Source organism: Chelonia mydas, chromosome 9 (assembly GCF_015237465.2).
Source record: "Chelonia mydas isolate rCheMyd1 chromosome 9, rCheMyd1.pri.v2, whole genome shotgun sequence".
In the NCBI taxonomy this organism is placed as follows: Eukaryota; Metazoa; Chordata; order Testudines; family Cheloniidae; genus Chelonia; species Chelonia mydas.
The window spans coordinates 31711587-31729222 of record NC_057855.1 but is presented as its reverse complement, the minus strand read 5'-3'; the positions used below and the strand labels follow the sequence as shown (position 1 = coordinate 31729222).

General features: G+C 40.6%; 1 protein-coding gene across 3 annotated transcripts in view; it reads left to right on the top strand.

Annotated features, from left to right (window-relative positions):
- The window catches only part of PLS1 (plastin 1), an 80758-nt gene that overhangs the window by 18232 nt on the left and 44890 nt on the right, over positions 1 to 17636 (top strand). Inside the window, exons 1-3 of one of the 3 annotated variants that reach the window (XM_037909645.2) lie at positions 5883 to 6048; positions 7833 to 7879; positions 17454 to 17562. In XM_037909645.2, the coding sequence (XP_037765573.1) occupies positions 17493 to 17562 (70 nt within the window). In that variant the 5' untranslated portion in view covers positions 5883 to 6048; positions 7833 to 7879; positions 17454 to 17492. Of the gene's footprint in view, positions 1 to 5882; positions 6049 to 7832; positions 7880 to 17453; positions 17563 to 17636 lie in introns of those variants that run through there. The other 2 variants (XM_007054998.4, XM_027817404.3) reach the window with 2 other exon arrangements.

The following is a 17636-nucleotide window of genomic DNA, read 5'->3' as shown; positions in this document are numbered from 1 at the left end:
GGCTTGCTGATAGTGTAGTATCTGATCAGTCTAATCTTCTAATAACCTTTTGAACCAAGTAGAGTTGGACAGTAATTAGCAGAATAACAAACGGCCATTTTCCATCTGATAATTAATAAGAAAAAGCTTCCTGACAATGTGAATTCACTTGGAACTATGTGTTAAAAATAATTGCAATGAATTAAATTTCCATACTTGTATATGTCAGATGTACTGCTGGAGGGAGACCTTTGTACTTTTGTAATACTATACTTAACGATCATTACATGATTAACTTCTGGGGTGACCTTAAAACAAGCTCCTTAGTATTGTCTAGCCCCACGGCTGTCAGCCGGATTTCTAGTGATTGTAGTGGCCTAAGGACTCTTACTTCAGAGACTAGCAGAGATCAGGCATGTTGAGAGAGAGACATATGGTTTCCTGGAGATTGATGACAGCTACACCAAGCTTAGACCACCCACTGCCTATCATGCTACTTGTTCACTGGTAGTTTTGTACATAGGATTTTAAGATGTCTAGTGCTAACCACATTAGTATTGTCATATCCCAAAGAGAGGGAAAATGGGTCATAATTATCTTGTCTTAAAGGACAAATAATTTCTGAAGGTATGACTGGTATGGAAGGCTAGATTCTTCAGTGAAAAACATTAACTGAGTACAAGCTTAAACAGCACGGAATCTAGAGCAAATAGAGGCATGGGAATGTGGGGGAAAGGGATTGTTGGCTGGCAAAAGGCATTAAAGAAATATGTGATGTTTTAATTACAGAAAAACTTTTGTAGACAGGTACCATTAAGTAAATTGCAGTAGTTTGCTGGATTTCACATTCCATTAAGAAGCTCTGGAAAGATGATCTATACAGCACTAAAGGTGTGTAATTGTAATTTGCTTCTTGCAGCGACAAACATTGATTGTGAAATGTATTATGATAAGCACTTACTGGGCAAGCAACTATTAGATACCCTTGGGAAGGTATTACTGTTTAGTTTTCTTTTATTCCCTTTCTGATTACTTTCCTCCTCTTATTATATATGTGTTGGGGTCAAGGTGATATTTGACTGAGGTAGGCTAATGTTTGAATTGAATAAGATGAAGGGGTGTATCATCACTTTTAGACATGGGATATTTAAAGATGAAGTACGGTCTACTAGGCAGAACAGCAGATGGTAAGTCAAGATTTTTGCCATGTTGCCAACTCTCATGATTTTATCAAGAGTCTCACAATATTTGGTGTCTCTCTAAAAGCCTCAGCTCCAAGAGTTGTGGTGTTATGTAAGAATCTCAGTTTGTTGTTTGTTGTAAAAAACCCCCACCAAACTAAGTTTTCAGCCTATGTGGTAGTGGACAAAAGATTGGTAGTGTGATTTGAGTGTAATGTCAAGTCGCAGAAAACAGAAGGAAAGTAGAACCCAGCATTTATTGTTTTTAAAAATCTCATGATTCTTTAAACAAATCTCATGATTTGCAGGGGGGCATAGAGGCTGAATCATGATTTTTGAACACTTGGGGCTGCCATTACTGCTTCAGGGTACTATTTTCTGTTCTGGCACTAGCTGTGCAGTGCTGGGCTGCATTGTATGGTTTACTATACCCATCTGTAAATGGGTATAATAATTTACACCTGTCTCACAAAGTTATTTGAATCTTGATGTTTGCAAAATGCTGCAAGATCCTTAAAAGGTATTATATGAGATATTATTGGGTTAAATCTGGAGTTCCTGATTCAAGTTTTACTGAGTCCTTAGGCAAAACTCTCAGTGAAATTAATGCCTAAGTACAGAACTTAGGGTTTGTCTCATTACCAATATATATCTCTATGATATGTATGCTGTAAATTCCTATTAACAGTAGTGGGAGTTAGTGCATAATTCTACCTTCATGATGATGAGAGAATGTATCTGCATAAATCTAATTTAAGCTGAAAAAAGCAAGGACATTTAGGGTTGAGGCTGCCATTCCATCTTTTACTCATTTCTAGTATTGCAGTAAACTTGATATGTAAGATCATCCTAGGCATAAAAGGGTGACTTGAAGACACAGTGGCAATGTTAACTCTAAACAGCCTTGCGTTTGTTAGTACAAGCTAAATCTTTAACATTTTTGGCATGCTTTATTTTAATTTAATCTCAATGTCATGGGAAAATTGAAGTTAGATTTTGAACAAAGATGTTCCGTTTCAGTAAAGAAACTAATAACCAAATGGGTTACATCACTGAGCATTTCCTAGTCTGGTTTTTGGACTGTTTGGACTCACACAAGGCTAGAGCTAGGAAACAAAAGCAGAGATCCCCAGGGTCAACCTGGGTTAGCCCTAAAAGACATTCACTGCTGAAAGATTACTATACCTTGTGGAACCATAAGCTATAACTCATTTTGTCTATATATGTTACCGGCTTTAACCTGCAAATAATTCATTTCTTTTCGCTAGTTAATAAATTCTTAGTGAGTTTACTAAAGGATTGGCTACAGGTATTGTCTTTGATTTGAAGTACAAATTGACCTGGGGTAAATGACTGGTCTCTTGGGACGGGGAGCAACCGGAATATTTTGTGATTTCTGGCATAAGTGACAATTTATCACTAAGTCCAGCTTGCCTGGGTGGCAAGATAGACTGGAGTGCCCAAGGGGACTGTCTGTGGCTCCATAGTGAAACTGTTGTAGTGGTTCAGGAGTTCACATTTGTTACTCTGTTTGTGAAATCTCGTTATAGAACATACCACCAGTTTGATGTGTCTGCCTGCTTTCTGACAGTCTGCCCTGCAGTTGGCAGTCATGGTCATGAACCACTTCAGGCAGCATGACATGGTGCTTTAGGTTTAGTTAGAGAGATAGCTTGTTTCAGTTTCCTGGGCGACTTAGGGGTTCAGATTTTGGCATCCTGTGCTATGGTTGCACTATGGACCCAAAACCTATTGTTTCAGTACTGTGTATGTGTATGAAAGCACTAGTACAGCACCTGCCTTCCCTCCATCCCAAAGCTCAGTGCTATGTGTGTTACACTGGCACAACTCACTTCCACTCTATACCTAGCTCGTAGCTCTATGTCTTTGGGAGTAGGGGCTGGGGCTGGGGGTGCGGGAAGGTTACACTGGCACAGCCCTCTCCTCTCTACCCAGTCTAGTGCTGTGTATGAGAGTTACTGATGTGATCTCTCTGTCACTGCCATGTTTTGTGCATTTCTTGATGGATTTCCCATTCAGGGTGCCCCCAACAAGCGGGAGCAGATATGGAGAAGGCATGATCCTATTCTTCACACACCTTCAAAGCAGGGGGATTAGGGTAATCCATGGCAGATGGGGATAATGGGGGAACTATTGGGAATAGGGTATTGGAAGAAATTGGGGATTGCTGCAGGTGTAGACTGTGGAGGGGGAAAGATTCTGGAAGACGGATTGGTGGAAGGGCAAGAGAGATCAGCACAGCCTGTATGGGTAGTTGGGGGAAGAAGGGAAGGCCTCGATGTATGGGGGGGTGGGCTGTGGAGGAATGTTGGGCAGCTTTCCCTCTTCTGCTCTCTCTCCATTAGCTTCCTGCATTCTGTCCCTATGTCCCTATTCTGTCAGTCCCTTTCCCCCATTGTGTCCCCTTTCAGCCCCATTTCTTCCCAGTCCCTTTACCTCCCTGCCAGCAGCACACAGCACCTGTCACCTCTTAATTCCCTCATATCTTGGGCTCCACATTGGCCAGACACTCACCAGGGGATGAGTGAGGGGAAGCAAGGAGATTGCCTAAAACCTGGCACCACAGTGGCTCCCCAGCAGCCAGGAGAAGGAACTTTAGCTACATACCTGTGTGACATCGAAGCTGGGATAAGGGCGAATGTGACCAGGCTGCCAAATGTATGAGTGTCAGGCAAGATGCATGATGTTTGGCAGCCCTTCCCTCCACACCCTCTGTAAGTGGATGAATGCTGTGTATATTGGGGTGTGTTATACTAGCACAGCCATTCACAAGAGCAAAGACCAATACTGAGAGCTGACGGTCAGTGGGGCTAGAGGATTTCTTAGTGGGTAGGTGCAGGAGAGTTCTGCTTGTTTGAAGAGACAAGGAAACACCTGATTAACCATACTTACAGTATGGAGGAGTCTATCCCGGGGAAACAGTGACTCTGAAAAAGACTTGGCGGTCATGGTAGATAATCCACTGGACATGAGCTCCCAGTGTGATGCTGTGCCCCAAAAGGGCTAATGTGATCCTTGGATGTATAAACGGGATTGTCAAGTAGGAGTAGGGAGGTTATATTACCTCTCTATTTGGCACTGGTGCAACTGCTTCTGAAATACCATGTCCAGTTCTGGTGACCTCAGTTCAAGAAAGATATTGATAAATTGGAGAGGGTTCAGAGGAGAGCCACAAGAATGGTTAAAGGGTTGGAAAACATACCATACACTCAAGCAGTTATATCTATCTAGTTTAACAAAGAGAAGGTTAAGAAGTAACTTGATTACAGTCTGTAAGTGCCTTCATGGGGAACAAAAAATTGCTAATGTGATCTTCAATCTATCAGACCAAGTTATAACAATATCCAATGGCTAGAAGTTTGAAACTGGAGAAATTCAGGCTGAAATAAGGTGTACACTGGTTGATGCTGATGGTTATGAAGAAGCATTCATTTTTATTGTAGTACTTGTGTTGTAAACTCTTTGAATTAGGGATCATTGTTTTGTTCTGTGTTTGTACAGCACTTAGCAAACTAGATTCCTGGTCTATGCCTGGGATGCCTAGGTTCCATCACAATAGAAATAATAGTAATAATCAGTTACAATAATTATTGATAAATAACAATCTTCCTATTTGTAGGTTAAATCAAATTGTGCTATAATTGTTCATTTATGTAAGCTGTCAAATTTAGATTTTATTGGTAAATTATAATGCGTGTTTTATTTATAGTCAATGAAGTATAATCAAGTTTTTTAAAAAACAGACATTTGGTCTATAGAGGAGACATATTACCTATTATGTGCCACATCTGTCCTGATACATACCAACTGAAAATAACTGAGATTCCATCTGTGGATCACCAACTACTGTTAGTCTTATTTTAGAGAAACCATGAATGTTAATCAATATGGATTTGCAGCTAGTGATTTTGAGCTTTTTCTTAAAATTTCCCCCAGGTAGCTCTAATTGTGGTAGCAAGAAGGGGGATCCGTAATGCTGATGAGGTGCTGGCAGCCACAGCCTTTTTTGCCATCCTGTTACCTAAACTTGCAGTTGAGCAGGGATAAAGAACGTGGGGGTAAAAAGCACTGGTGATGCTATATAGTATGTATAGACTAGAGCTGCCACATTAATACCACCAATGGGGCCACATCAGTGGTAATGCAAAGGCAGAAAACTTTAAGAAAAAGCTGCATCTGTAAATGGGTATAATAATTTACACCTATCTCACAAAGTTATTTGAATCTTGATGTTTGCAAAATGCTGCAAGATCTTTAAAAGGTATTATATGAGAGCAGAGTGATATTATTGGGTCAAATCTGGAGTTTCTGATTCAAGTTTTACTGAGTCCTTAGGCAAAACTGTCAGTGAAATTAATGGCTTTAAGAAAACTTCTGGCACAAAGCCAGAAGAGGAATAGGTGTTTCATTTTGCCATTTTACCCTTTGCACCTTCTGCACCTCCTCACCTGATAAAATGACAGTAACTATTTATGTTGTAAGAAAAAGAAACAAATATATAAAGAGAGTTTAAAAAATTAATTGTTAAATTTTTTAGATGGCAAAAGAAGGTAATTTATTGTATTTCAAAAGCCAAAGAAGTTCAGATTCTTACTACATCTTCACTTTCATTTTCCTCCTCTGCATTTTTACTGACATAGGTTAAATACCACACCCACAGAGTAGGTTGGACTTTTACCAAGGCAAAGGTCTTCTATGATAAAATCGAGAGTACGCAGAACCTTTAGCAGACTCCTTTTTTTCAAACATTCACTTTGGGGAAGAGTTATTTGGAATCCTCCAGTACAAGATTCACAGTTGATTTGATTGATTTAACATATATCTGGACAGTAATTTCCTGGTGGTGTTTAGTTGTCAACTAATACAGGTATGCTAATTAATTTATCTTTTTATAGCACAAACTGTTGAGGTAATGGTTTGGGCCATAATCGCGCTATTATCTATATTGGCATCTGTTCATCAGGGAAGGAGATTGCAGGGGCACAAATTTGTTAGAACCTGGCTTGAGCTGGGAGTTGAAGGTGCTGCAAAGAGCAATTGTAGCTCAAAAAGTAGTCAGCACCAACCAGGAAGGGGTGCAGCCAGGGAGTTGGTTAATTACCATAGTGGTGATTTGCTGTGGCACATCTGGACAGGAACTAATTCTCCTCCCCCCCCCCCACCCCCCCAGCACAAGAGACCTCACCAGCTTCAGTCCCTCTATCTTACTATCATTCTAACCGATATTTTCAGATTATTTACAGTATCAGTAACCTCATAATGTCACAACTTCAAAGTTTTAAAGAGGCATGTAAATGGTTCCTGATTTTGGTATTTTGAAACTGCTTTTAAAGACCTGTATAAATCCAGGAGCTTTATACTAGCATTGAGTCACACCAAATTCCTATAGAACAATGGCAGGATGTGACGCACTGTTTGGAGAAATAATAGTTTTAGCTTGTGCGAAGATTCCCTTGCTGTCCTGAAGGCAATATACATTATTCATATTACCTGTGTGATCTTAAGGCAGCTAAAATGTCTGAATTATGCACCAACTAGGTGTGTAAACTGCAGAAGTTACTGCTTCCTTTCATAGCAGTAAGTTGCGTAGTGTTTTTTGTAGATATCTTTTTTGAGACCCACATGGGCTACCTATCATTATTTCCTACTACTCTACCCACATTTTCACATACAGTGCCCCCATTTCTATGGACAATGCGCATACTAGCATATCAGGGATTGTTGTGGGAGGAAGGAAGAATGGTCCAGTGGCTAGGACTCTAGTTTGCTTTCCTCCTCTGCCACTGACTCTCTGCTCTCAATTCTAAAGTTCTGCTCCAGTGGCTCCTGGCAGCCAGGAGGAGCAATTTCATGGAGAGCCTTCCCAAGCACCTGCTGTCCTGGCATAGAACATGCTCAGTGCAGATAGAATCTTTTGAGAATTTTGCTGCTACCTTCTAACAACATCTGCTGAGTATGTGCAAACAATGATTTTCAGAGGCTTATTATAACTCAGCTAAATTTGGATGGACTTTCCTGGGGATAGCAGTAGGTACGTCTGATTCCAGAGTGACTTTCCAGCCACACTCCAAAGCATAGAGGTGATAGAGCTTCTCAGTGAAACAGTTGTAGTAATTTTCTTACTTTGGAAAAACAATGTCTTTTCCTCTAACCCCATTCTTAGGGACAGCTAAACCACTTTTGCTGAAACCTTTAACAAATTCAGCCTAAGCCAGACACCCAGCATGAAAAATTTCAGCTGAAGTGGTTAAAATTTGACAAAGTTATAAGCAGTTGCAAACAGGATCTTATAATGCAGAGTGTTTAGACAGTCTTAACTGTAGTCATTGCTACCAGCTCTGCCTGTAATAATAATTCTGAAAGAATGTTATCTTAATGTTGGCCTTGCTGCAATACCCAGCCTTTCTATTTCAGTGTTTTCTTACTGATGCTGAATACAACAGTATGCTGAGATCCTCTTGAATGATGTATGCTAAGGAAAATGTGTGAAGCTGATACCACTGGTGAATTTGCATAGGTGTTCTATGTACTCAGCAGGCAAAGGAGACTTGAGGCGTTTTGTTTAAGTGAAAACTAGCTTTTAAAAATGATTGTTTGCCCTTTTGTACAAATTGGCCTGATTCTGATCTAACGATCATTAATTTTTCCTAGGAGTGATTCCAGTAACTAAAGTGGAGTTGCTTCCAGTTTATACCAATGTAAGTGAAATCAGAATCAGGTCCATAAACTGTGAGCTCTAATTTAGAAAGGTCATTGTTTGACTATACTAATTCTTGACCCACCCATATTTACTTTTAAAGGTCATGTACAGTACAATGGAAAATGTTGATCAAACAATGCTGAATAAACAATGAAGAACTCTTGTGTGTGAATTCTATAGTCAATCTCATACAGCACAAGAAATAAATTTTATTTACAGAAAATACATTTGTCATGAATCATCTTAATTAATCTGGCTAATCTGCTTCCAGCAGAAACCAATACATAATGCTTTGGAAGAAGGAGAAACATACCAACTCCCACACCCTCAATAATGTATCTGTCTACTTTCATAATGCTGTACATGCAACGGATGGGAAAATTCCATGTTTGATGAATTTATATCTTGAAGTATCACATTTGATCAACCATTATTGCACTATTTTTCAATTGTATTGAATATCTTCTTGTTCTTGTACTATGAGACAGAGTAAAAAAGTAAAAAATAAGCTTATGCCCAAATAAATGTGTTAGTCTCTGAGGTGCCACAAGGACTCCTCGTTGTTTTTGCTGATACAGACTAACACGGCTACCACTCTGAAAAAAGAGGAGTTTGTAAAAAGAGTAAAAAAGAGGAGTTTGTCAGTTTGTACTCAAATGTTAAATAATTGAGGATAATGTACCTTAATTGTGCCTCTGCATCTCCTTTTCTATCAACACTCCTGATGTTTGCAGTCTTTCATATATAAATCCCAACATATATTTAGTAGCCTTCACTGACCTTTTCAGCTATCTTAAAATCAATTGATCAAATTTTGATGTACTCCTTCAAGGGTAGGGATGCCATTGAATAATATATTGTTATATATTTATTTTTGTGTGGTTTTCTCTCTTTTTAAATGTACCCAAGCATCCTACTTGTTCTTTTAAGTGCAATTGCATTCTGGGCAGATATATTCTCCAAGGACACCTATGATTTTTCTTCATAGCACTCAGTGCTAAGATCCCATTCGTCTACGGGTTATGAGAGCTCAAGGAATCCTTTATTATGTGTATTATTTCCAGTCTAAATGACATCTGCCACTATGATGCCCAGTTCCCCCAGTGTGTTTAAATCCATCTGAAATTTCTCCAATCTTCAACAGTTTATACTAATTGAGACTATTAAGTTGTTATCAACAATGTTCATAAACTCGCTGGCTATTTTTGTCCTCCATTTGTGTCAAAGAAGCTGAAAATTTCAGCGCTAAAAACTGAACTTCGCCATTTATAGAATCCTATTGGTTGGTATGGATCTCCAGTGACTCTTCCGAAGTAATTCATCCTTCTGCATTGTGAAAGGATTGACTTAGCTGACCTAAAACATCCTTTCCCACTGAGTATCGTGTCAAGTCTTGAATAGTTCCAGTCAAGCTACCTTTTTCTGTAATCTCTTTGGAGCAGGAGCCTTGTCGTCTTATCTTTCTGTGATGCAGCTGCTGGTAGCACACTATTGTCTCTATTTGAGTAATAAAATAGTGAGAATTTTGTAAGTTCCTTGGTAACTTGTTCCACTGCCTAACTCTTCTCATCGTTCCCATGCATTTTTACTATGTTTAATTAGCATTTCCCTGGGTGCTGCTGCAACGTAGTATTATTTCCTGTTCTATTCTCATTGTCTAAAGAGAATAACTGGTGTCTGTTCTCTTTGCAAAATTCCTGTTGGCTGTTTAATAGTGTTATGTTTACTCTCATCTCATGCATTATGGTGGAAGCGCACCCCAGACTAATGGGTAAAGCCACTGCCCTCTTCTCCTTCAAATGTAACCTCAGGATTCATCTGCAAAGTGGCTGGAGGTTTGGGAATTTTTGCTTCTTTATGATGTACACAGAAGGCCTGAAAGATTTTTATTTGTTTTTCTTTCTAGCCAAGTTTTTTCTGATTATTTTTTATTATGGAAAGAACAGGAATAAGTCCAGGCTTCTCTGGTTGTGCTGTAGGGCGTCCTGTAGGATCTCTGGGATGTGTACTGTTACAGAGGCAGCAGAAGTTTGCTTTGAATGTGGGAACAGAGATGCACAGAGAAACCTGAACATCCTAAGCACCATGCTAATCCTGGCGAGCAGGGAGTCGGGAGCATAGCTCTGTTTGAGGAGCATGGGACAATTAGGGTGTAAGGGCCACACCAGCCTCTCTGGGTCCTCCTCTTGCCTCTCTCCCCAGCAGATGCAGAGCCCCACTGGGCCTGAGAGCATGAAGCAGCTCACTGAAGAATGACACGAGGGTGGAAACAGAGATTGGCTCCCACAGTATTTTCACTGTGGGAGCACTAACTTCCACTGCTCCCCCGGTTCCACTGCTCCTGTACTGGTAGCTCTGACAGGGGTGCTGAATCTTTCACAAAGACTTACTTAAAGTTAAGTAGACATTAACAAAACCAAAACAGAGTTTTAAACATTAAACAAAATCTTTTCTTCTGTTGATTGCTCAATTTTTACTTTCTTGGCACTTGTGTCACCGTTTCACTAGCTCGCCGATTATCAAAGGTTGTCTACGCTGCAAAAAAAGATCCACCACAGAAAGTCTCAGAACCTGGGTCAACTGACTCGGGCTCATGCTGCGGGGCTAAAAATACCACTGCAGATGTTTGGGGCCAGGCTCTGAAATGCATTGAGTGGGGATGGTCTCAGAGGCTGGGCTCCAGACCAAGCCCGAACATCTACACTGCTACTTTTAGCCCCATAGCATGAGCCTGTTTCAGCTAACTGGACTCTGAGACTTGCTGCCACAGGGTTTTTTTGCAGTGTAAACATACCCATAGTCTTCCAGACTACATAGGAACTAAGTTTCTCATGTAAAAAACTATACAACACTCTTTGAAACAAAAATTCTTATTTGAACACTACATAAAAGCAAAACAGGGCACAACCCCCCTTTTTTTTACTTTTCAATTAGATTGTAAGGTTTTATTGCATAGACCTTGTCTTCCTGTAGGACAGTGCCTAATACTGATCCTCATCAGGGGTGAAACCCTGGCTCCACTGAAGATAATGGCAAAACTCTCTGACTTAAATGTGGCCAGAATTTCACCCTAGAGCTTTAATACATATATTTAATTTAATACACATATTCAATACTAATATTTAATTTGCATGGCTCCCCACAGCACAAGCTTACTCAAGTTTAATGTAAAATCCCTCTGAAAACTGGTTTTGTAATGATCTCACTGCTGGCTAGGAGAAACTGCCTTTTAAAGGAAAGCATAAAATCTCTTGTTGAATCAGACCTGAGCTTAATTAATAGAGATTCCTGTTTCTTTTGACTCAAGAGAAGTGATTTCAGAAAGACTGATCTGTGTCTGCACATTCGTTTAAAGAATCCTATGTCAACAGAAATACGGATGCCAAAGGTTAAAGTAAAATAATATTGTACTAAACCATAAAACAGTCTGTCTCAAAGCCTCAAAATACAGAGACAGAAGCCCCTCTGTGCCTTTTGTAAATACCAATAACATAAAATGTTCAATACTTAATTTAGACGCTGTAATTTTTCTGCACAACATTCATCTGGAGAATTATGTTAGCCTGCCTCCGATTTGGAATAGGGAGCATGCAAAGCTATAATGAGGAAGATTGGATATTTGCACCTGGCGTAGGAGAGGTGTGTCTTTAGCAGCAGACAAAAAGAACAGTCACAAAAGAAAATGGGCTCTGCAGGCAGCATTTGTCATGTCCATTATAGTTACAAAGGCAGCTGCTGCTTGAAAAGCAGGCAGATGAATTTGAAACACAGGCTAGGGCAGAGCTGGAGAAAGCAAATTGCCAATTGCCTGCAGGAAGAGGGGAAACTATTGGGCCCTCTTGCCAACTCACAGCTGTATTTTTTTCTGGCAGATCCAATAGTGGGTGAAAAAGAGAACAGGAGGTGCTGTTTGGCCTCCTTACTATATCCTCAGCTGTCACTCAGCCAAGGACACTCCAGGAACATCAGGGAGGCACCAACAGCACTCTCAACCATATAGGGACAGCTCCAGGAACCACCACTGCGGGGTCTCCCCCTGTGCACTCAAGCCACACTCTGGGTGCAGGGTACAGACAGAAGAGCTTTTGGCCAGGCCCAGTGTGTGTCCACTGAGTAGACTGGCCAGGATTTCTCAGAAGGGGACATGCTTCCTGGCATAGGCGCCGATTCTGTGGGTGCTCCAGGGCTGAAGCAAGCATGGGGAAAAATTGGTGAGTGCTCTGCACCCACCGGCAGCTCCCCACCCCAGCAATTATGGTCAGGTCAGTTGTTTCAGGAGCAGGATTAGACCATCAAAGCCAAGATTAAATATTTAGCAAGCCAGATGCAGAGAACTGCAACACCACTACAACATTACGTTAACCAGTGGTCAAATCTCAACAGAAATAATTGCTCACAAGTTGATATATATGATCATTATTGGCTTCATTCTCTTGTGTTCATAATTTGTGTTCTATTTCAGATTAATTGTACCCTCTGATTCCTGATATGTAGGTTACATGAGTAACTTAAAATAGAAACCTGTGTCCTTGAATGAAACAGGTAAATAAGATCAACACAAGTGGTCGGAGTCACACAGAGTTGCCAACTCTCATTGTTTTAATCCCATGTCTCACAGTGTTTGGTGCTCTTTCAACAGTCAGATCATAACGTGAAAATCTCATCTTTCATGTTTTTTTAAGGAAATTTCTAGCTTTCATGGCTGCAGAGAAAAGCTTGGAAATATGAACTATGAAGATTAAAAAACAGAAAGGAAATTAAAAATCATTAAAATTTAAAAGATAATAAATGGTTATTTTTAAGACAGAAATTATTTGGAGGGCTCTGACTCACGTTTTTTGAATACTTGGAGTTGGCAGTACTGATTAAGTCAATACGATTACTCACATGACTAAGGCATGTGAGATATGGCCAGCTATCTGCAGTATAGAGCTGTCAGTCTTTCTTTCTTTTGGCCCTCCCAACATCCCAACACTTCTTGCTGAGTGTTCCTTCCTCACTAACTCAGCAGATTCTTTCTTAGAGCCTATGGTAGGTACCCTCAGTCATTGCATTATTCCATTGACATCAGTGGGGGAGTTGTGTATAGACAGGAATAGAATATGGCCTTGAGCCTCCTGCACTAGAACTACTGAAGCAATCAAACAAAAAAACCCTAGCAGTTTAAATAGACACTGCAGCTACCGTCAGGAAAAAGTACTTAAAATTGGTGAGCTTTTATCCTTAATTATTTTTGTTAAATAAAGGGATAGTAAGAATACATATAAAATATATAACATATAGATATAAATATAGATAGGTTAAAATAGCCCATAGTCTCAGATGGAGCCATGATATGATCACAAGAGATTCTATAACAATTTTTGTACAATTGCGGTGTTGGATGGCTAAGTTCCATTGTCCGTCTACCTAAATGCCCCCTGAATATGATATTTTTCATATTTTTTAAAATATGTATTGGAATCTATCTAATCCGTTTTTATTTTTTTTCCAATATGTGTTCTGGCTCCTGTTTCTCCTGACAGGTGCTATAAGTGTGAGGAACATATTGACAAATCAGGCCAGCAGTAGGAAAACATGGCCAACCCGAACACAAGTATAATAAATAAACAAGAGACAGAACACAACTTGCCCTGAAGAGGTTCAAACAGATTCCAAAATATATTTAACATTCCTCTGCCCCCACCTCGAACTCCCGTAAAATGTGAATATCAGGAGCTCTGATGTTCCACCAGTTGGGGCCCAAAGGTGGAGCTTTCTATCTGAGCTGGGCTTCAAGGAATCCTGATTCTAAATACCAGTAAGCCATTGGGTGGAAAGGTGGAGCCTGGTGACCCTCTGGACACAGGTTTGAGACCTGTGAGTTATGACACAGCAGGAGTGAGTCTGTGGCACCACCTCCTTTTCTCATTGGCTGGTGGGTGGGGAGAACATACTGCATTCTGTTGTAGGGCGTATCAGACTTTGATGTCACAAAGGTGGTGTTCTTGCAGTGAGACAACTAACTCACAATAGTTACCTCACTGTAAAATCCTGAGTGGAGACAAGGCACTTGCAGTGTTTATGGTGAGGTAGTTAGGTGAGGTCACCACTATACCCATGCTGACCGTGGTTGAACTTGTCTAGTTTATCTGTGATAAAACTGATGTGCCTTATCTCCACTCCCAGATAGCTAACACATCAGTTATTCTATAGTAAAAAGACACCCTAGTTGGCAGAGAAGACAAAGCCTCAGTGGCCTCTCCTTCATGCATTCCTCCAGCTTAGCAGGAGGAATTTATCTGACTGTTCTCAATAGGCAGAATGCCCCATGGAACTGCTGCTACTGGCTACCCTCACCCTTATGTGATTGTGGTTAACCAGCCACAGTCTGGACATGCAAACTCATTGATGATTGCTTCTTTAATGAGAAAACAGAAAGCAGGATGGGGAAGAAATTTAAGTGGTTAGAATAGGAGAAGAACTTATTTTTGTGAGGAAGATTTTAGATTGACAATAATGTTTTAAATAAACTAAATTCTGATTCCTTTACACCAGGTGATTTGTATTTATTATTATTTATATTACAGTAATACTTAGAGGGGCCCCATTGTGCTAGGCACTGTAAAAACTCACTGTAAACAGACTGTTGTGGCCCTGAAGAGCTTACAGCCTAAATAGATAAGACAGATAAACAGGAGGGGGAAATGGAAACACACAGTTGTGAAGTGATTTGTCCAATAGCACACTGCAGTTCAGTGGTAGATCTGGACATAGAATCCATCTCTCCTGACTCTCAGTCCAGTGTCCTATCCATTGAGCCACATTGCAGTTTTGAGTAAAGAGTACAGTTTAGGACATCAATCATTGTTTTTGTGCACCTGCAATGGAGGTGCAATTGCTTATAGCAACTCTGAATTTGACGATTATGATGCAAATCCTGGTCCCACTGAAATTAATGGGAAGATTGCTAGTGACCTAAATAAAACCTGGATTTGACCCTTAGTGCATTGCAGCCTTGATGTACTGGACAAGCTTGACTAAGATACAAATCTGTCATTTTCTGATTTTTTTCTTTTAATAAAAGTGAAGATTCAATATTTAGCTGCAGGGACTGTTGTGAGCTTTGTGCTAGAGCTGTAGGGACTGCTAACAGGTGCATGTAAAGAGCATAACAATAAGACGATGGGTGGTCCAAAGGCCTGAATTTGTGTGCACAAATGGGGCTTGTATGCTGCACAATTGTAGGTACAAATATAGCCTTGCATATTGAGGGAATGGGATGAGGTCCCTTTGAAAATGTGGCCTTAAGAACAAGGGTCTAAATTATCCCTTTTCATGTTAAAATCTATGGGAGGGGGCTCAATGGGAGGAATTTTCAGGGAGAAATGCTCACAGAGTTTATCAGTCCTTCCCTGTGAGGATGGTGTTTGGTCTCCCATGGAATTGGCTATGAGGCCCACCCCAATGTAACGTTCCCCTCTGGTGTTATCTGAACCGGTGATCTGCTAGGTCACTCCAATCCTTGACTCTGGGAGCCAGCCTTACCCTGCACTGCTGTGAGAACCTCCGCTCCTGGACTCTTCACGCACAGCCTCTGGCATGTAAGCTGTTCCCAGCTACTTGCAACCAAATGACACTCGCCAATATCTCCGGTACCAGACACAACCCTAGGAACCTTCGTCTTGCAGTGCCCAGTTATGCCCACTGGATGCTACAAGCTTATATGAGTTCGTCAGTTTAACAAAGAAATTGGTATGTATCAGGCTTATTATCCCAAGGGGAGCCTCTGACCCACTTCAAACCAAATGGACTGCTTCAAGTAGAATAAATAAACAAATTTATTAACTATAAAGATAGATTTTAAGTGATTATAAGTCAAAGCATAATAAGTCAGATTTAGTCAAATGAAATAAAAGCAAAACGCATTTTAAGCTGATCTTAACACTTTCAGTGTCCTTACAAACTTAGATGCTTCTCACCACAGGCTGGCTGGTTGCTCTTCAGCCAGGCTCTCCCCTTTAATCAGTGCTTCAGTCGCTTGGTGGTGATGGTGTCTATAGATGTAGGTGGAAGAGAGAGAGAGAGAGAGAGAGAGAGCATGGCAAATGTCTTTCCCTTTTATCATGTCCTTTCTTTCCTCTTGGCTTTACCCCCCTCCCCACCTTCAGAGTCAGGTGAGCATTACCTCATCACAGTTCCAGACTGACCAAAGGAAGGGGGGTGACTCCCTCAAGAGTCTAACAGATTCTTTTGTTGCTGTGAGGCTGGGCTGGGTTTGTCCCATACTTGCCCTGATGAAGTGTGAACTGCCTCTCTGCTCTTGGAGAGTTTTTGTCTGGGCTTGCTTTAAGCCATGAGGATACATTTTCAGCCTCATAACTACATACATTAAATTATAACCTATAACCTTACTATAACATTACTGTAACAATTACTATAACATCACTATAACAACCATGCTCAGTGCATCATGAGCCTTCCGAAGACACCCAACATGACAAACTTTGCATTGGATACCATATAATCATTTTATAAAGATGAACATGGGAGTGTAGGGGTTCCCCCGAGGTACAGAGCATCACATCCAATCCCTAGGGAGCCTCAGGAGTCCAGGGCCTCTTTAGCTGCCCTGATCTATGGCAAACCCGGTGGTACCTGGTAGGAAGCTTCATTGGAGCCAGGCTACCAGGAATTCCCCGTGTCTGCAGCTACCCCTTGAATGTGTTGTGTGTTGGGAAAGGGAAAGTAATGAAGTCTCAGACTGTATTGTTTTTCCAGGGAATCTCCAGGGGGCCTTCCCCCCAACTGCCCCGTCTTCCCCCATTCTTCAGTGTGAACCCCTGACTACACCAAGCATCTTTAATGGGGTCTGGAGCAGGAGCGGAATGGTGCTATGGAAGAGGCCAACACCCGTCTTCCTCCATGCAGGAAGGACAGAGCTAGATGCAGAGGGTCCCCTGTGCATGGATATGGGGGGATGTTATCTGAATTAAGATTTGTTTTCACACAGCTAATCCTAAAGCCAGTTTATAGGGCTCGATCCTGTGAATGCTGAGCATGCTGGCTCTAATTGCAACAAAGCACTTAAGCATGTGCTTAACTTTCAGGATATGAAACATCTCATTGAAGTTAATGCTTTGTTGGATCAGGGTCAGAGTGCTCAGCACCTTGCACGACTGAGCCCATAGTGCCAATCATTGTTATACGTTGATATTCAGTTGCAGTTGGAAATGAATTATACTGTAGCCTGAGATTTCTGAAATTTGAGATGCCTATTTCATAATGAAAAATTGCTCAATGAAAACCAGGCAGATTATAGGTACATGTTTATACTATGCAGAGTGAAAATGCAGGGTGTGTGAAAATAGGTGTTGCTATTGTAAATTCGTAGTCATTGTTACAATAGAGAAAAGTGCTAGATGTTTGATATTCTCAAAAGTTCTATTCATAGCACTATAGGTGGGGCAATCCTGAGAGATTACTTTGAGGACATAGTACCTCTTACGCCTATTTACAAGGTTCAGTGACTTAAATAAGTGCCTGTTTGTAACTGATGCTTTATTATAACACTGATCATTTATTATTGCTAGGCATAAGGAATTAAAGACAATTGCTGTCTCTGTCAGAAGATGGAAAACAACATAACCACAATTTCTCGTGAAGAGCTGGAAGAACTCAGAGAAGCATTCAGTAAAATAGGTATGTTTTCTAGTTGTAAGAAAGTTGTAAGCTATACAGTTTCTTTAAAAACAATATCTTAAGGGGATCATGTA